The 20,612-nt window shown below is 39.2% G+C and overlaps 1 protein-coding gene across 3 annotated transcripts in view; it reads left to right on the top strand.

Moving 5' to 3' along the window:
- NAA35 (N-alpha-acetyltransferase 35, NatC auxiliary subunit) overlaps positions 1-20,612 on the top strand; it is a 41,637-nt gene that overhangs the window by 1,606 nt on the left and 19,419 nt on the right. For all 3 annotated transcript variants that reach the window (XM_050945756.1, XM_050945757.1, XM_050945754.1), the window contains exons 2-12: positions 119-252; positions 4,989-5,022; positions 6,561-6,675; positions 8,614-8,688; positions 9,776-9,943; positions 10,781-10,847; positions 12,577-12,620; positions 13,340-13,390; positions 13,949-14,032; positions 16,047-16,161; positions 19,887-20,065. In XM_050945756.1, the coding sequence (XP_050801713.1) occupies positions 129-252; positions 4,989-5,022; positions 6,561-6,675; positions 8,614-8,688; positions 9,776-9,943; positions 10,781-10,847; positions 12,577-12,620; positions 13,340-13,390; positions 13,949-14,032; positions 16,047-16,161; positions 19,887-20,065 (1,056 nt within the window). In that variant the 5' untranslated portion in view covers positions 119-128. The remainder of the gene's footprint in view (positions 1-118; positions 253-4,988; positions 5,023-6,560; positions 6,676-8,613; positions 8,689-9,775; positions 9,944-10,780; positions 10,848-12,576; positions 12,621-13,339; positions 13,391-13,948; positions 14,033-16,046; positions 16,162-19,886; positions 20,066-20,612) is intronic.

The raw sequence follows: 20,612 nt of genomic DNA, 5'->3' as shown, positions 1-20,612 counted from the left end.
GTGTTTCCCTTTCAATTTACATCTGACTAGTTCATTTTTTTTCTTTATACAAGATATGCATTGGCTCCCATTAAATGCTTTCTATAGTTTATTCTTGATCTATGATTTGTATTTATAGGTGCAATATTATGGTTATGAAAGCTTCAGTAGATGATGATGATTCAGGATGGGAGCTCAATATACCTGACAAGATGGAAAAGGGTAATACAAACTGGATCGATATTACCCAGGAATTTGAAGAGGCCTGTAGAGGTAAGTTGTACTGCTCAGACTCTTAAGGAGTCAAATTTTTAAGAAGACCAAACATAATTCTTGAAGTTGCCTTCTAGTCTAAGGATCCACTCCTGCAATGAGCTCAGTATGGGTAGACTCCATTGACTTTGTTGGAAGTATGCAGATTCAGGAGTCTGCCTATGTCGAGATTATAGTAGGATTGAGGTCCATGAGATTAGCAACCCTCCTCAGAAGGTATAAACCTCCTTCTTTGTTTCAGAGTGCTTTCCTCCTTATCGTTTTTCTCATTCAATTGTTAATCATTTTTTCCCCCATCCTACTCTTGATGGGAAATCTTGTTTATCCATACTGGACCTGCCTCCTGTTTTCCTGGAACCGCCAATTTTATCTAGATTGAACACAGCCCTGTATCCTAGCAATTGACTGTCCAATGCTGATTTTTATTCATTTCTGCACTTGAATCAAAACTGATAAGTTTCTCATGAGAGGTAATATCTTTAGGTTATTGAGAGACAAATACCTTCAGTTACTGTCAGGATTGCTACTCTGTGTTAATTTGCCTTGTGCATAATTTTTAAACTGACCCTTGCTGCAGCATTAAATCAAAAATAACTTTCCACCAGTATGTTACACACATTATTTTGCATGCATCATCTGAGGATCCCCCTTATATTAATCTACAAGGGCGTTCCTCAGATGCTGTCTTAGAGCAATTTTAAATTCCCTTTGAATTGTTGGAATGGCATAAAGGGGGTGCCTTGGGTGATGGCACTGAGCAGTTGGTGTCACATTTCATGGTGACTGTCCCTGTATTCCCTCTCTTAGTCCACCAAGGGTACTGTCAGCCATAACTTCTCTTGGGAGGATACCCATGTCTCTTTCCCTCCTTATTGGGATGTTAGGGCTGCACAGCTCCCTGATTTACACTGATATATTCCCAGCAAGCCAGACTGCCTAAACAGGCCAACATCTGTGCTTTGCTTTCTCTCCAGTGACTATGCATAGTGTAATTGCCAGCAGTTACAAGTTACCACCAGTTCTTTCTAAGCAAGCACATTTATCATTAAGATAAAACCATTACAATACAAACATATTAAAAATAATAAAAGAACCTACATGCAGGCTAAAAAACTTACCAGAAGTCACCCCAACTCCACCCTCAGGCTCTCGTAGGTCAGTCTTGGAAAATCCACAGCTGGGTTTTCTCCATGATTACAAGTTCGTAACTCTCTGAGTATGTCTACACTACGGGATTATTCCAATTTTACATAAACCGGATTTGTAAAACAGATTGTATAAAGTTGAGTGCATGAGGCCACGCTAAGCACATTAATTCGGCGGTGTGTGTCCATGTACTGAGGCTTGCATCGATTTCTGGAGCGTTGCACTGTGGGTAGCTATCCCATAGTTCTCGCAGTCTCCCCCGCCCATTGGAATTCTGGATTGAGATCCCAATGCAAAAACAGTGTCGCGGGTGATTCTGGGTAAATGTCGTCGCTCAATCCTTCCTCCGTGAAAGCAATGGCAGACAATCATTTCGTGCCCTTTTTCCCTGGATTGCCCTGGCAGATGCCATAGCATGGCAACCATGGAGCCCATTTTGCCTTTTGTCACTGTCACCGTATGTGTACTGGATGCTGCTGACGGACACGGTACTGCAGTGCTATACAGCAGCATTCATTTGCCTTTGCAAGGTATCAGAGACGGTTGCCATCCCAATTGCACCATCTGCCATTGTAAATTGGCAATGAGATGACGGTTATCAGTCGTTTTGTACCGTCTGCTACTGTTATGGGTGCTCCTGGCTGGCCTCGCTGAGGTCAGGCGGGGGCGCATGGACAAAAATGGGAATGACTCCTCGGGTCATTCCCTTCTTTATGTTTTGTCAGTCCTGCCTAGAATATGGGGCATATGTACTAGAGAACCAGAGAGCACAGCTGCTCCATGTCAGAGCCCCAGAGATCTTGCAGAAGTGATAAGCTGCATGCCATTCTAGGGGGTGCCCCTGCAACAACCCCACCCATTGCTTCCCTCCTCCCCCAACCCTCCTGGGCTACCATGGCAGTGTCTCCCCATTTGTGTGATGAAGTAATAAGGAATGCAGCAATAAGAAACACTGACTTTTTAGTGATATAAAATGAGGGGAAGGAAGCCTCCAGCTGCTATGATAGTCCAGGCAGGACATTAAAGGGTAGCGGGGAAGAGGAGCGCAGCCTCCCACTGCTATGATAGTCCAGGCAGTACAGAATCTTTTCTTTAGACATGAAAGGAGGGGACTGATAGAGCTCAGCCTCCAGTTCCTATGATGAGGACGGTTACTAGCCGTTTTGTACCATCTGCCGGAATGACCGGGAGTCATTCCCATTTTTACCCAGGTGCCCCCAGCCGACCTCACCGAGGCCAGCCAGGAGCACTCAAGGGCTGATGATGATGATGGATAGCAGTCATATTGTACTGTCTGCCACCGGGAAGGGGATGCTGGTGTTCAGCGCTGCAGCACCCCGTCTACCAGCAGCATGCAGTAGACATAGGGTGACATTGAAAAAACGTGAGAAACGTTTTTTTTCTCTCTTCTTTCGGGAGGGGTGTAAATTGACGACATATACCCTGAAACACCCGGGAAAATGTTTTTGACCCTTCAGGCACTGGGAGCTCAGCCAAGAATGCAAATACTTTTTGGAGACTGCGGGGACTCTGGGCTAGCTGGAGTCCTCAGTACCCCCTCCCTCCCTCCATGAGCATCCATTTGATTCTTTGGCTTTCTGTTACTGTTGTCACACAGCACTGTGCTGTGGACTCTGTGTCATAGCCTGGAGACTTTTTCAAATGCTTTGGCATTTCGTCTTCTGTAACAGAGCTCTGAAAGAACCGATTTGTCTCCCCATACAGCGATCAGATCCAGTATCTCCCGTATGGTCCATGCTGGAGCTCTTTTTGGATTTGGGACTGCATTGCCACCCATACTAATCAGAGCTCCACGCTGGGCAAACAGGAAATGAAATTCAAAAGTTCGCGGGGCTTTTCCTATTTACCTGGCCACTGCATCTGAGCTGAGATTGCTGTCCAGAGTGGTCACAGTGGTGCACTGTGGGATACCGCCCGGAGGCCAATACCGTCAATTTGCGGCCACACTAACCCTAATCCGACATGGCAATACCGACTTCAGCGCTACTCTCCTCATCGGGGAGGAGTACAGAAATCGGTTTAAAGAGCCCTTTATATCGATATAAAGGGCTTTGTTGTGTGGACGGGTGCAGGGTTAAATTGGTTTAATGCTGCTAAATTCGGTTTAAACGCGTAGTGTAGACCAGACCTCTGACTCCTAATCAACAAGTCAGCCTGTTTCTTTATACAACTCAGGCCTTTAATCTCCAGCCTCTGGGAACAGATAATCAGCAATCATCTTCTCTTCAGAGTGTATGAGTTTTTGCATAACCAGAGGTAGGAATGTACATTAACCTCTCCTTAGGCGTTTCCCTGGAAATGCATTTACTTTCCTCACAGTCCATTTTTGTCTGGCACGTTTTCAATATAGTCCGTTGGACTCCGAGATCTCACATCACATCTGTTCCCTAGAGAGGTTACATACAATGCTGACCACAATTATATATGAACTTTGCATTTAATGCAATGGATCCCAAAGATACTTAAACTTAATTCAATAAAGTTTTATGAGGATACTGCAGGAAATTACCATATCTATCATTGGCACTTCCCAGGGAAACCCTGGTTCTGAGACACCTCGCTACCACCTGTCCTTAGTGTGTGGAAGTCTTGTCTGTGCCTTCTGTAGTTCAGCTCCCAGATTCCATTAGCCTCTGGCAACACAAAGCACTGCCCTCCAAATCTCCACAGGCCTTGCTGTCTCTGTACAGGTTAGAGAGAGCCACGCACCAACACCTAAGTCCTACAAGCGTTCCTCCGGAGTGCCCAGCTCCAGTTCCACTGAACATTCACAGAACTGTCAGAATCTGTGCTTCCAAAGGAATAGCGTGCGCCAGCTTACGAGATTCCCAGCATTTTCAGTTAAGGATGGCTGAGATCCCCTTTTCATAAAATCAGTCTTACTGATTGAAAGATGCCAGAATGCCTCTGCTCCCACAGATAGACCAGACCTTTGACCTTCACCTGAAAACAGGATTTTCCCATCTCTCTCACACTGTTTACCTCTTCTTGTTAGTTTTCTTCTGGAGTCTCTGCCAGATCTTCATTAGCATTTGCCTCTGTGAGCTAATAGATTTCTACTGTGAGATATACAATGGTTCACTAGGGAGATGTCTCCTATCTCCTGTCAGAGAAGTTTGTCTCTAGGCACACTACCTTCGAGTATCCTGCCTTTAGCTGCAAGGTCTAGAGACATGATTTTCAACATATATACCTAAGTCCTCTTGTATTTTCTATACATATATCTCACAATGATTACAATGACCTGTGTGATACAGGCTTTCATTAGCAACCTTACATGATGTTCTTTTGGTGAATCCACGGGACGCATCTATCCCTGTGTCCTCTGCCAGTTGCATTAAGAGATCTTTGGGTCATGCTGTCACATTTGGCATTATATATTGTCTTCAGCATCATTATATACGTCCAAAGATCAGCATACATTGTTGCTCTTTCTTTTGTATCTTGTTCTTCTTTTGTAATGTAAAGCCTGTTTAGCCCGTCGAGCAAGCTGGTTGGTTAAATATCCATGATGAGCTGCTTTAGAGTAATATCCAAATTAATGATTTGTCCTGTTGTGTTCCTTTTAGAATTGAAGTTGGGAGAACTGCTTCATGACAAGCTGTGAGTATGCCACAGGGATAATTTTTGAGATGAGAGTAATATGTATTGGTATTTAGTGACCAACAAGATACTTAGCCTTTCTGATTTTGTCCTTATATGCTATCTTTTTGTACTTGTCCTTTTTGTAGGTGTACTTTTTGACTTTTCTGGTCATTGAAGAGCTCCTGATGGAGCCATATTGGCCTCTAGTCTTCCTATTTTTCCTTTGCATCAGAATAGTTTGCAGTTGTGCCTTTAATATTGTCTACTGGAGAAACTAACAGCTCTTCTGAAGTACTCTTTCCCTTAGACTTTCTTCCCATGGACCTTACTTAGCAATTCTGAGTTTGTTAAAGTCTGATTTTTTTTTTAATTATTATTTGTTAGTTGTCTTTATTCTGGTGCGCTCACTCCTTTGTTTTCATAGAATAATGAAGTCTATCATTTAAAATGTCGCTGTAATTTTAGGATAAATAATGGATAATATATAGTGTAAGGATGACAGGAATAAGATTTGGATTCAGTAAAGCACTTGAACATATTCCTAGAGTCCATTGATTTCAGAATCACTTCCATGAAACTTTTAACCATCTGAGTATTTTTAACTTGTCAGAAAAATATTTTTCAGGTGTTAATGTTATGTTAACAAAGATAACATTATTAGTAAAATGTATATCAGATGCTTCAAAAATATATTTGTACAAAAATTATATATCAAATCATTAAAGTCAGTAGCAATTAAGTATATGCTTTTAAATGCCTTCCTGAATAAGGGTGCTTTCCTGAATCAGCCTACATTTTGCAGCAGTATTTTGTGTGGTTTCTACTTTGTGAACGCCTGTGCGCCAGGCTTGCTGAATAGGTTATATGCCAAAGTTGGAGCCTTGTCTGTCATTTTCCATATACTAGCTTTAACCTGAATGTTATGTTACACATTTATTAGCTGTATGAACCCCGCTATGACAGCAACAGAATATAGTGTCAGAAACTGGATTGTTTCTGCATGATTTTTATTAAACTGTTTAAAAACAAAAATGAGGCTTAAAACATGAGTTCTGTATTTCTTGTTTGTTGGGGTAAAAACGTAAATGTTTTCTCTGGTTGTGACATAATCAAGACCAGTTTGTTTTAGTTAAAATCAATCAAAGCTATCAGATATGCATAAATTTTGGTCTCATTAAAAGGATGATATGTATTATGAGATCTTTGTGTGTGTAGATACATACACATAGGCACAGATACTTAGTAATTGGATATTTGGCTAGAGAAGTGCTCTTCAGTTTAAAATAAAGCCCAGGATTTTCAAGAGGACTTGAGACTCCATAAAAATAGGGTACTTACAAGGTTCCTCAGGTTGGGCACCTAACATCAACTATCACTCTTGACAGTCTTTGCCAGTGTGTTGACAATTGCAAGCTTAAAACACATCACTTGTCAGTGTCTCAGTATTTAGTAGTTTTTGATACTGATGCCTGATGATAGTGTGTGGAAATCCATTGCTTTGTGCAAATTAAATGATTGTAGACTTAGTGTTTGTTGCTTTTCATTGTTGTCCTTAGTTTTGGTCTTTTTGAAGCTATGTCTGCTATTGAAATGATGGACCCCAAGATGGATGCTGGCATGATTGGAAACCAAGTTAATCGAAAGGTTCTTAACTTTGAGCAAGCTATCAAGGTTGGTGACCCTTCCTTCTTTCCTTTTCTCTTTTTTAGTGGCTGTTAATGCTGTGTTGTGTTTTTTTTTGTTTTTGTTTTTAAACAGAGTTTTAATAATTCATAGCTATACATAACTTCAACAATCACTTCAGTGACCTATGTAAACCGAATATTTCAACATTTAATAGAGAACTTATATTATATTTTCCCTTCAGATATTTTCGGAAGAAATAACATGCCTTAGAATTTGAAGTCCTATTCAGCTTCGGAATAAGTACAGTACAGATAACTGCAATATAAGTTTCCCCATGCTTCCCAAATGTATATTTCTGAGATGAAGATTTACTAGATTATCTAGTCCTTTCTGCTGAAAGGATATTTCCATCTCCTTGCCCGTTTAGTACTTGGTTTCTCTACTGATATTGTAAATTGATGGTGGATTTGATGATGTGGATTCCTGTTCACTAGGAACTGGACAGAGGCCAAGTAATTTAACAAAGGCCATGGAGCAGCAGTCTGATGATGATCTTTCACTACGGATGTCCTCAAATTGAACTGATGAAGTAAAATCGAAAGGTTCTGCATCCGTCTTGAGGTATCCAGTCACCGTAGTTAGATACGAAAAAACAAACATTTTGAAAGAGTCAGAAGAGAAGCATCTCTAAAAATACCTTCCTGATTTTTCAAAACATGGATTTGGGTGCATTGAACAAATGATACCTTACCAGTTAGGAAGCCATTTTTTAGGCTTTGATCCTGCGGTCAATGACTCTCTCTCTACAGGCATTTGCGCACATGAAGTTTCTTGTATGGCTGGCCCTTGGTTATTAATCCAGTGTTTGCATCTATGGTACATTATTTTTTAATGTTAGTTTAACCAGTTTTATGACTTTTACAGGCTACTTAGTGATGCTAGAATGAAACTGCTGAGATATATTTGTTTATTTCTACCTGTCAGTGTGAGTTTTTGTAATATGCTCGTCACCATGGTATCTACTGCAAAAATCTTCAGAATTCCAAAGGTGTGGTTACCACAGTCACAGACCATTTTTGTAAATTTCATGTTCATAGTATTTTAAAAATCTTGAATTTCATTATTTCAGATGTTTAAATCTCAAATTTCACAGGGTTGTAACAAAGCATGAATATTTGTTGAAAAATGACAAAATACAAATGTAAAACCCTTAGGTCAGCATTTCTGAAACGGGGGGTCCTGATTCAAAAGGGGGTTGCAAAACTATTGTGTGTGGGGGGCAAGGGGGACGTGTCATGGTATTTCCACCATTACTTCTGCGTTGCCTTCAGAACTGGGTAGCTGGAGGACAGCAGCTGCTGGATGGGTGCCATGCTCTGAAAGCAGCATCGCCACCAGGAGCAGCGCAGCCTTCAGAGCTGGATTCCCAGCCAGCAGCTGCTGTTCTCAGGCCACCCAGCTCTGAAGGCAGTGCCAACAGGAGCAGTAGCACAGAAATAAGGGTGGCAATACCATATTATGCAACACTTACTTCTGGCTGCTGCTGGCAGTGGCACTGCATTCAGACCCGGGTGCCTGGGCAGCAGCTGCCTCTCTTTGGCCACCCAGCTCTGAAGGCAGCACAGGGCAGCAATAGTTCGGCCCCTTTACAGTAGGCTTGAGACCCCCTTTTGGGTCAGGATCCCCAGTTTGAGAAATGCTGTGTACATGTGTATATAGGGTAAAAGTACGCAAGAGACCAGATTTCACCGGAGGGAAACTAGATTTCATGGTCCGTGACCTGTTTTTCATGGCTGTGAATTTGGTAGGCCCTAGTCACGAAACTGATCAGCAAAACCAACCAAATACAAGTATCATAATCAATGAACTTTTAAAATTAAATTAATATTGTATTCTTTAAAATTCCCTTTCTGCTGTGCAAAGAATGTCACATCTATTGTTTGTATAATCTCTCTCTTCCACGTGTTTGTTTTTCTTTTTAAGGATGGCATCATTAAAATTAAAGATCTATCTTTACCTCAGCTGATAGGGATAATGGATACTTGTTTTTGCTGCTTGGTAAGAATTTGTTCCTTTTAATGCTGTTTTAATACTTTTCAAAACTGGAGTTTAAGTGATTAAGAAAAAGATGTTGGTTTCCTTGGTAAGGAAGGATTTTAGGTAAATTGATTCATTGAGCAGACACATACTTACATACTGTATGTTTAAATTTCCTGTAACAATTAGTAGTTGGAGTGATACAACTGATGCTAATACAATTAGTAGTTAGACTTCAGTAATCAGATTCTCCAGAAACTTTGTGCTCTAAAAGACCCATTAGTTTAAAAAAAATAAATAAATCTTAGATTTTGACTATGATGTACTAGAGAGAGATTATAGAATCTTATTTAAATTTAAAATAGAAATCTGATCAAATTCTATATATTTTCACTGTGGCTTCTCTACGATATAGATCTTTATATGCATAAGTGTTTATAAAGATGTGTTAAAGGAGATGTGCAAATTTATTTTTAATTTAATATGTAAATGTATGTGCTGAATGCCACAAAATAATTTTTAAAGGTACATTGGGCATGTTGCAAACCAAAAACACTGCTATATTTCATAGTCTGTGAAGATATTGAAGGACATGCCTAGATTACTGAAGCTTTCTTTCTGTTCTCATTTACATCAGTTTCATGTTATACCAGCATGTTGTGGAAAGGAAGCTATGTTTAGACTTGAAATTGTAGAATACTAATATATATTAGCAGCAAACTACAGTTGTGACTACTTGTGTAATGGAACATTAGAGGAATACATGTATAGTATGCAATTCATGTCCAGTGACAAGCTTACTTCCATTCTCCTTGGACTGGGAACTTTGTAGAGGTAGCTTGTTACTTGTTCAAGTAAGGTGGTGCATAATATTCTAGTTTGTGTCCCCTTTCCTTCCTTTGGTCCCCCACCTCCACCTCCCTAGCCAACAAATGAAGAGATGTTGATGGGTGTCAGATATCCTCATTTGGTCCTTTTTGCTGGATGGAAGGTTGGCACGTTATGGAGTCTCTTTGAGAACTGATTTAGACAGGGTAAAATAAAGGAATGGTAATTTAAAGAAAATGCAGACTCAAAAATATAGTATATACTTTTATTTTCTTTCTAGATAACATGGTTGGAAGGTCATTCCTTGGCACAAACAGTGTTTACTTGCCTATATATACATAATCCAGACTTCATAGAAGATCCTGCCATGAAGGCTTTTGCTCTGGGAATCCTAAAAATCTGTGATATTGCCAGAGAAAAAGTAAATAAAGCTGCAGTTTTTGAAGAGGTATGTTTCAGTATGACCTGTGATTACAATATGTATAGCACCATAATTATACATGGTGCCTTACAGAAATTAAAAAATGGCTTAAAGAGTGGTTTGACTACATTATTGTAGAATGATCTGGAAGAGAGGTTAGTTTTCTTGAACAAAATATCACTGAGCACCTAATTTCTCTTAAACTTTTTCTTGAATTCATTATTTGCTTTTTATTTTGTAGAATACATGACTGAGCAAATAAGAATGCTTTTATTCATAAATAGCCTGTATATGAACAGAAAACATGGCATACGTCAGTAGAAAATGAATAATGCAAGGATGGAGATAGGTCTTCTTGCCTGCTATTGAAACCAGGTGTATTTGATCGTCAGGGGTTTTTTGGTTGTTTAGCTTTGAATTTTCTGGCCAGGATACAGAGGCAATGTGCCCCCCCCCCGACACACACGCACACACACAGTATTGTACTTGGAGTCAGGAGATCTTGTCCTCTTCTCTGCTGTGTGATGATTTTCCAATCTGTTTAATGGTTTTAATACTTTACTTTTTAAAGTGCTTTGAGATTTATGGATGGGAAGTACTATAAAAGAATATTATTGTTAATATAATATATATTAAAAACTGAACTAGCTTGTAGGAATCTGTCCCACAAATATTAAAGCAGCCTCCTGAAGTTCCAATTGGTTGCTGTGTAATACTATAACTGCAATTTTGCATTGGGTGCAGAAATTTAGAAAAAAGTGTGGTTTTTGCAGCTGTATGTTATTGTATGTAGTTATTGCTTTTAAGTGTAATTAATTTTTGTGTTTTTGGTGAAAGCACCTAATTGTTCTATTTTACATTTAGGAAGATTTTCAGTCCATGACCTATGGGTTTAAAATGGCTAATAGCGTGACAGATCTTCGAGTTACAGGTAAAATTCAGAACTTTGGGGAAAAGAAGAGTCCTGATATGTTTGTGATTTCAGTTCAGAGATCCATTTTAAAATGTGAATAAAATATGAGCCATTTCCATTATTACATACATTATTTTCTTCCCATATATTCTGGTCAGAAGTTTTCAGTATGCATAACTAAAAATTTTTTTAAAATGCTTGAACTGGAATCTTGTAATTTGGCTTGTTTTGTAAAATCTGATTGTGATTATTGTAAATAAATTTTGAATGAAGAATGGTGAGGTAGTTTTAAAGCTGTGGGCATTTAAAGTCAGAATTTTTCATGTACGTGCATCATTTTTGCTGTTCTTTCAGTTAGCCTACATGTAGAGCAGGGGTTCTCAAACTTCATTGCACTGCGACCACCTTCTGACAACAAAGTTACTACATGACAGAGTTGTGGGGGAGAAGAGAGAGAGGGATGAAGCCAAGCCTCGCCGCCCCAGGTGGGGGGAGAGGGGACCAGAGCCAAAGCCCCGCCACCGTGGGGGGAGGTAGAGCTCAGGCTTTAGCTTCAGCCATGGATCCCCGCAAGACTAATGCTGGCCCTGGCGACCCCACTTTGTGGTCTTGACCAACAGTTTGGGAACCGTTGATATAGAGAGATTGAGAGAACTTAAGGCACCAAGAAAACTTCTTGGTTTTGGATCAATCTGAAAACTCTGAGATGCTTAGAATTTAAGATTAGCTGAGTTCCAGATTTAACCTTTGTCAAGCCAAATAGCTTCATGTTGTGTTGCAAAGCTCCATTTGTAAAGAAACATTCTTAATCACAACAAATAAATAATTTTCATGCAAGGAACTAGCTTTAACGCAGTGGTAAGGTTGAGAAGTCAAACACTTGTTTTGACAGTAATTTAAGTGGAAATTAAAACTCTTAAGAGAACATTAGTGTTCTTCAAATGTGCAAAGTTATTGAGTTAACTACTAACAGACAAGCATTGTGGAAATACACAGTTAAGATCAACCAATCTGAATGTGCATCTTCTCCCTCCTAACTTCCGTGCATATCTATTGTATTGTAGTTAAGGGGAGACTTTTGGCATTTGAAACCTGCAGCTCTGAACATCTTTAATCCTTCATTTACCTAGGGGTTTTTTGTACACTTGTAGATCTCTGGAGTTCACAAATTTTCTGTAAATATTCCCAGCCTCTGAATGCCTCTCATGTATATGTTACCTAACTGTTGGTCCAGTTCCTAAAAAATACATGTTCTTAGATACAGTAGCGATGTGTTAAATTTTGCAATATGACAAATTCTGAATTTTGCAATTTCTGAAATTGCATTTGCTTTTGGCAAATTGTCCTCTGTGTGCTCTTAAAAAATTAGTTACTGAGAGGAAAGGTAGAGAGAGGTTCTTCTTTGGAACAGCTGGAGACAGAGAATGGGTAGGTTCAGATTTGTCAAACATTTATTAGTCAAAGAGTGATATAAAAGATGGAGCCATGGTTCAGGAACAGCACCTTAATAAGCGTTTTACCATCAGCCCCTTCTTAACAGCTGAGGGTAGGAGTTAGACTTCTCGCAGGTAGCTAGCCCTTGATGTCACCAGTAGGGCTTCTTTGGTGGTACCTTTTGGCCAGTAGGTGCTTTAAATATTTCAGACTTTGAATTAAGCTCACAACTCTCCTCACCCTCAATGTTTCATGTGTGCATCTGAGTTTAATCAGAATAATTGGGTTTTTTTTTTAAATGTCACTTTTCCAGGCATGCTAAAAGATGTAGAAGATGACATGCAACGAAGAGTAAAGGTAGCATTTCTTTAGCTTCCTACTTTTTTTCTGTTGTATGTTGAATAGACTTCAAATACTATGGTTTCCTTTTAGACAAGTTATGTAAACATATTACTAATATTTAAGGAACATTAGTTTTCCCCCCCCCTCTTACCCCCAGTAATAGCCCTCTGGAGAAGAATTGAAATTTTTTTGGTATGCCTGTTTTTGCTTAAGACACTATCAGGCTGTCTACAGCAGGATTCAGAATGTTGTTAGCTAGTACAGACAAGGTTTGTAGGTTTTCAAGTAGGAATAGGAAGGATAGTCTGTTGCAGGAGATCTGGTCTACTAGGCTGGGCTGAGACTTGGTAACCTGGATTTAATTCCTGTTTCAGCTACAAAATTACTGTGTGACTGTAGAAAGTCACTCAGTCTCACAGCTGGCAAACTGAGGCACAGGGTAATAGGGGGGATACTGCTTCTCTACCAATGGAGGGGAGGGGTGTCATGATAGGCTCTATTAATGATTGAATCGCTCAGATCATATGGCGATATGGGTCATATAACTATGTAAAAAGATAGTTACAAGTCAGTTTCAGATGCCTCAGATTAGAATTGATGTTAATCTTACCTGATATCAGAAATATCGAAACAAATTTAATGTTTTTACCTCTATATAGAAGTTATTTTCTAAACCATGGCATCACTTTTGCAATTTTATTAATATGCTGTGTTTCTAACTCCTTCAATTTTAGAGCACTCGAAGTCGACAAGGAGAAGAGAGAGATCCAGAAGTTGAACTTGAAGTAATGAACATTTTACAGTTTTTTGTTGGACTATATGAAATAGTTCATATTACTTAGATGAATGTTTTCAATAACTAATTTCTAGAATTTGTCCTAAAATAGGAAAACATGTTTTAACATAGATCCTCAAGAAAAGAGGGAAGAATTCACTTTGCTGTAATAACTGCATGGTTATTACTTTTGTGGTAGCACTTAAAACGTTGAGTTTGAATGGTACGAGCTTAAGAAGTAGCTGTCAAACCAAACTTCATGGTCTCACAAAGTGTGTTTGTGTTTTTCTCCTCTGTGTTGGAAGGATGTTGGAGACTATTGGTGCCATAATGTCATCAGTTCACTACTTCAGAAACAGAAATTACTTTGAAGATAACTAGGCCAAAAAAGTTGCGAATAGAGCTGGAAAGCAGATACTATCTATTTTGAGAGTAGAAAGTATGTCTATCAGAGCTGTTTATAAAATCTTGTTTTTAATTAAATAAATGCCAAATCTTATTTTTTTGAAGGGTTGGCACTATTTTGGTACTTTTTTTCTAATTTTTGGTACTTTTTATTTTGTTGTAGCATCAGCAGTGCTTAGCAGTATTCAGCAGAGTTAAATTTACCCGTGTACTACTGACAGTTCTTATCGCCTTCACCAAAAAAGAGGTACAAATACTCAATATTTCTGCACTTACTCTGTGATCCTGTGAAATGTTTGGTGGGTTTTTGTTTTCATTCTGGAGGGCAAAACATTGTCCTACAGAATCTCTTACTCCAGTAGCTCACCTCCCTGCAGCAGCAGCACCATCAACTTGGGGGCATGGGTGAACTCTTAAAACTAGCAGCCCACTTTCCACCACCACCAATATGTACCTCACTTAGTTCTTAGGAAGTTATAGGACCTTGCACAGAAATATGTTGTTGATCAGGTAAGAACAAAACAAACCAACCGACCTATTGATGAGCCTGGAAAATGCTCTTTAAGCAAATGGAACCTGAAAAATAGGGTTTCCAGGAGGACTATCACTAACAGGTGACTAGGAATACTTTTTTTTGCGGGAAATCATGAAGGATTTTCCCTTTTTGAGGTTCTGAATTTCTATCCAGGCTTCACTGGTGGTTGGGAGAGGAAGGGATCAGGGCTGTACACCTGTCTACCAGCTCATGAGCATGAGATTTGCATGGGGTGAATTGGGGGTGGGGTGGAAAAATTACCCTTTTTAGGGCTGATCGATAGTATTGGGGTAGGCTGGATGAGACTAAGAGTTGTTTTTATTTCCCTTAGATTTTTCTGTTTTTTTTACTTAGTACAGTGGAGGGAGGTAACTAGGTCTTGCATGCTGCACTGGAGTTCCCTACTTAAGTACTTAGCTGTAGCAGCTACACCTTGAACAGCATAAAAAGACCTTCAACTCAGTGAAAATCAGGTGCAAGTATTTTAGATGCAGAGGAGGATAGAGCTCTTATGGAGGAAATTGCACTCTGAATTTAATCAGTGGCAGTATAAATAAGTGTTAGCTCTTATGTCAGGGCTGCAATAGATAGATGTGTTTGTATTCCACAACCAAATCCTGATCTTCAGAACTGTTATGGGTGACTGCTCACAAACTGGGCCATTCATTTACATGTGGTCAAATATTTCTCACTTTAAATTCTCCATTTAGTTCATGGTCAAGATGGATTGATTGCATTTGGCATCTGCTTTGCAGCCTGTTCTGTAGCAGCTCTGTGTTAAGGCATTGTATCAGGGGGTAGCCGTGTTAGTCTGTATCCACAAAACCAATGCGGAGTCCAGTGGCACCTTAAAGACTAACAGATTTATCTGGGCATAAGCTTTTGTGAGTAAAAAAACTCACTTCTTCAGATGCATGGAGTGAAAATTAGAGTGGATTTTAGCCCAAAAAAGCTTATGCCCAAATAAATTTATTAGTCTATAACAGGGGTAGGCAACCTATGGCATGCATGCCAAAGGCGGCACGCGAGCTGATTTTTCAGTGGCACTCTCACTGCCTGGGTCCTGGCCACCGGTCCAGGGGGCTCTGCATTTTAATTTAATTTTAAATGAAGCTTCTTAAACATCTTAAAATCCTTATTTACTTTACATTCAACAATAGTTTAGTTATATATTATAGACTTATAGAAAGAGACCTTCTAAAAACGTTAAAATATATTACCAGCACGCGAAACCTTAAATAAAAGTGAATAAATGAAAACTCAGCACACTACTGCTGAAAGGTTGCTGAACCCTGTTCTAATCAGCAATTTGGCATCAGGATTCTCTAACATTTTGAAGCAATTTTATGGTACTTAAGCATTCATTAACATAGAACATTTAAGCACTCCTTATTTTCTAATGAGAGAGATTTCCACCAAAAGAAACTATCTCTGTTGCAAGAGCGCTTCCCTTATAAACTGACAAAACTCAGAAGGTAGAGAATTTGTTTCTGACACATACTAGTTAATCACGGAAGTTTCAGTGATTAAGGGTTATTTAGAGGTTATACAAGCAATACATTGGACAGATGCATTAAAACCTATTGGATCAAAAATGTAGTGTGTTCTATTAAAAAAAAAATAAATCCCATGTATGTGGGTTCTAATTCTTGGGAAGGTTACAGAATTCGCTTTCTTACAGACTTAGGTCATGAAGCATGTTAAAATGTTTTGTTATATTTTCCAGACAAGTGCAGTTGCAGAAGCTCAGAAGCTAATGACTCAAGCAGCTGATCTGCTTTCTGCCATTCACAACTCATTGCATCATGGTATCCAGGCTCAGAATGATACTACAAAAGGAGGTAAGCATCAGGGTTGGCTATTCTCTCTTCTCCTGCCTGGAACATAGTGTCCTTATGGTAGGCTGGGCCTTTTTTAGGGCCACTCAGGCAGTTTCAGAGTCTCTTCCTATTCCAAGGTCCTTTCCTGCTTGGGACCCATACTGCAGCCTTTCCACGTACTCTAATGTTCCTGTAAAAATCTGGTTTGTTTATGGTGGTCTGGCATGGCTGGACCCTGGGTCGAGATTTATTTTCAACCCCTGCCCTGCGGTGATCAGCTTACCCTGGGTCTAAGTCCTTGTGGGCAGCGAATTCTTGTGAGCTGTTTTTTCTCTCAGCGGCTCTGTAGCAAGAATCAGCTATTTCTGAGGCACTGCTAACTATCAGAGAATCCTAGAAATGTAGGACTGGAAGGGACTTCAATAGGCCATCCACTCCAGTCCCTCCGCACTGTGGTGGCAGGAGGACTAAGTGTTATCTAGACCATTCTTGACAGCTGCTTGTCTAACCTATTCTTAAAAACCTCCAATGATGGAGATTCCATGACCTCCATAGATAATTTGTTCCAGTGCTTAAATATCCTTACAGTTAAGAAGTTTTCCTAATGTCTAACCTACATCTCCCTTGCTGCAATTTATGCCCATTACTTCTTGTCCTGTCTTCAGTGGTTAAGGAGAACCATTTATCACCCTCCTCTTTATAACGACCTTTTATGTAGTTGAAGACCGTTATCATGTTCACCCTCAGTCTTCTCTTCTCCAAACTAAACTAATTCAGTTTTTTCAGTCTTCCCTCAGAGGTCATGTTTTCTAGACCTTGAATCATTTTTGTTGCTCTTCTCTGGACTTTCTCCAATTTGACTATAGTATAAATTTGCCTTTTTGGTAGCTTTGGCTTAATACAAGAGCTCAACGCAGATCTGCTGCCAAGCAAGTCCATATCCAATTTTTATTTTTCAATAGAGAGAGGAAAATAAGGGTTTAAACTGTCACTAAACAAAATGTCATTTTGTTGATCCCTTCTAATTTGTTATACTTCAGGGTGCTTAAGTAGCCAAATTGTATGCCTATTTACTCCTTGGCAGAGACAAATATTCTAATAACTACAATAGCACCAGTACTAAGTAAGAAGATGTCTCTTGATTTAATGTGGGGTTGGAGAGAGATGCTGGAATCCATATAGCATGTTCATAGAATTGCAGGAAAAACATTCTACATTTTTAATATGTAGAAAATAAGGATTTCCATTAGTAAGGTTTTAAATATCTGCTGTTTGATAGATATTTTTTCTGACCCAATTCTTAGTGGATATATTTTTAAATGATGTTTCTGCTTGTGTGACAATAAGAGAAATTCACTACAGAGAGTCTTAGGCTATGTGGTGAGTCGACCTATGCTACGCAACTCCCAACTACGTGAATAACGTAGCTGGAGTTGACGTACCTTAGGTCGAGTTACCGCGGGGGGTCAACGGGAGAAACTCTCCTGTCGACTTATCTTATTCTTCTCGTTGGGGGTGGAGTACAGGGGTCGACTGGAGAGTGATCTGCTGTTAATTTGGTGGGTCTTCACTAGATTCGCTAAATCGACCGCTAGTGGATCAATCTCAGAGCATCAATCCCCACTGTATTGTAGATATTCAGTTAGACAGACTTTACCTTAGGAGATATTAGGAAAAATGTAGAAGGAACTAATTTGTAATCCTTGTAAAACTGAAGAAAGACCTATGGGAAAAGAGTAGAAAACGATACCATGATATAAAGTCTTTAAATATCTACACTCACTGCTCCACTCTTCTAAAGACTTAATCCCTTGATTTTTTTTTTTTAAACTTTCATTTGTGTAAGTCAATTTAGTTCATGAACTGACTAGCAATTAGTACACTATGGACATGGAAGTATACCTCTACCTCGATATAATGCTGTCCTCGGGAGCCAAAAAATCTTACTGCGTTATAGGCGAAACCGCATTATATCGAACTTGATTTGATCCACCGGAGCGCGCAACCCCACCCCTCCCGGAGCACTGCTTTACTGCATTATATCCGGATTCGTGTTATATCGGGTGGCGTTATATCGGGGTAGAGGTGTATAGGGTTCCTCATGCTGCCAGACCGCTTTGTCACGGGCAGGGGGACCATTTGCAAAAATGAGACAGTAGCATGGATTCCATTTAATACTAAGCCTCACTGCTGAGCCTAATGGAAAAGGGTGCTAGATGAGTGGTGGTTGATTGTTTTTATTTGTTTGTTTGTTTTTTTTTGTGATGTATATTATGTCCAAAAGAAGTGGATGGAGACCAATAACTCATATTATGTAAGCCACTAACTAGTCAACAAAGGGTAGTGAATGTCAGGCACTACTTATCCTGGTTAAAACTGAACAAACCATTGAACACAGTTTTCGCATACTTCATTATGATATCCAGTAACTGAGCCAAAATTTCTGATCCATGTATTTCCCCAACTCAGTTGATTAAAAAAGTGTTTTTGTTCCTTCCTGCATGTTATAAGATTATTCTCTTAATTTATTCTAAGCAATTGATTATTTTTTTTACATTCATGTTGGCAAACTGAAACACCTAGAATTGATATCTTGACCATTTACAGCAGAGCTGCTTCCCAAAATATGCAACAATAACTATATATTTTATGTACTTTGTTTTGCTCCTTTACTCAGTTGTCTATGCAGATGTATATTGTAACTTGAATTCAACTTAAAAAAAAAACACAACTCCCCTAGCCATAAAGTAATATTACTTTTCCAGTTCTCTGTTGAATTCTGACAGATGTCTTAGTCAGCTTTCTGAAAAGAGGAAAGGTTTTGAAAACTTGTTTTTGCCTCATGGGAGGAATGTCAGTTTAAATATTTAGATAATGGGAAGCTTGATAACTTTTTTTAAACAAACCATTAGTTTGAAGGAGTCTATCATATGACTCCAGCATTATAGAGACTTGCAAACATTTGCTATTTAGTAATACGAGGAGCAGATTTGCATTTCTGCCAAATGCTACTACTTAGATTGACATAGTAGAAAGTAGATGATTAAACGAAGAACGTGAATCATTTGGGTTACATAAAGGCCCTGTTGTGTTCCCTTACCCATGTGAGGACACCCCTCCCTTGTGTAAAGGGATATAGTTGAAATTTTTCTATTTCCTATGGACTATGACGGGTTAGCAGATCCAGTAGTGGGCAGACTAATCAGGACCCTGAGGATGAGATCCTTTTATTAAGTACACTAAAGGCAGGTCTACGCTACCACTTAAGTCGATCTAACTTAAGTCTAAGTGGTGTGAAAGACGCTCTCCTGAGCGAGGCAAGTTACAGCGACCCAAGCGCTCTCCACACTGGCACTATGTGCAGCTGCCCCAAGGTAGCTCTTCTAGTAGACCTGCCCTAAGATATGGGATGATGTTCAGACTATGCAACTAGCTTGTAGAAAAGTAAGAACTTTTAACTAGTTAACTGTGTTTACTAGTGTGCAGTTTTAAATAATGAGTCTCATGATAGTTGTAGTAATTGATTAATTAGCATAGCTAGTAATCTAAATGTAATTGTCAGTTTAATTTACAAGAGAAAATTGTACATTTAATTTTTGGAATAGCTTCCTCTCATAATTAGCATGCTTTTGAAGATACTTAATTTGGATAAATGAAGAATCGTTTGTTTTATACTTGGAAGTTTAAAAAAAGTTCAGAAAACCCAAATCACACAAAATCTTTCTTCTTCTGTCTTTTATTTAAAGATCATCCTATTATGATGGGTTTTGAGCCCCTTGTTAACCAGAGGTTGCTCCCTCCAACTTTTCCTCGATATGCAAAAATAATTAAAAGGGAAGAAATGGTCAACTATTTTTCGAAACTTATAGACAGAATAAAAACTGTATGTGAAGTGGTCAACTTAACTAATTTGCACTGTATACTGGTGAGTGTGAATACTGCTTATTTTTATATAGCTAGAGATAAGAGTTTATTATCTAGCTCTTTCAAAAAAGGAATGATTTTATATATATGTTTGTTATTCAAAGAACAGGTTGTATGTTTCAAACTTCAGTTTTTCCCTCCTTTGTAATACCCTCTTAGAAGTTTGAAATTACATTTCTTCCTGCTACTTAGTACATTTAGCAAATATCTTTTTTTTCTCTCCTATTCCTTTGCTTTCCATATCTTGCAAAAATCATAATTGCAGATAATGATGGAGCAGAGTAGGGCTAAGTAAGTTGTCTTCCTGTTCTAATTGGAAAGAAAGCTGCAGCAGAATACAATATAGTCCTTACAGCAGGGGTGAGCAAACTCTTTGGCCTGAGAGCCACATCTGGGTATGGAAATTGTGTGGCGAGCCATGAATGCTCACAAAATTGGGATAGCGATGCGTGAGGAAATTAGGAGTTCAAGGTGTGGGAGGGGGCTCCGGGCTGGTGCGGGGAGGTGAGGGGTTTGGGATGCAGGAGGATGCTCCAGGCTGGGACAGA

This window comes from Gopherus flavomarginatus, chromosome 3 (assembly GCF_025201925.1).
Source record: "Gopherus flavomarginatus isolate rGopFla2 chromosome 3, rGopFla2.mat.asm, whole genome shotgun sequence".
NCBI lineage: Eukaryota > Metazoa > Chordata > Testudines > Testudinidae > Gopherus > Gopherus flavomarginatus.
The sequence above is the reverse complement of the archived record's forward strand: the minus strand, read 5'-3'. Positions and strand labels throughout refer to the sequence as shown.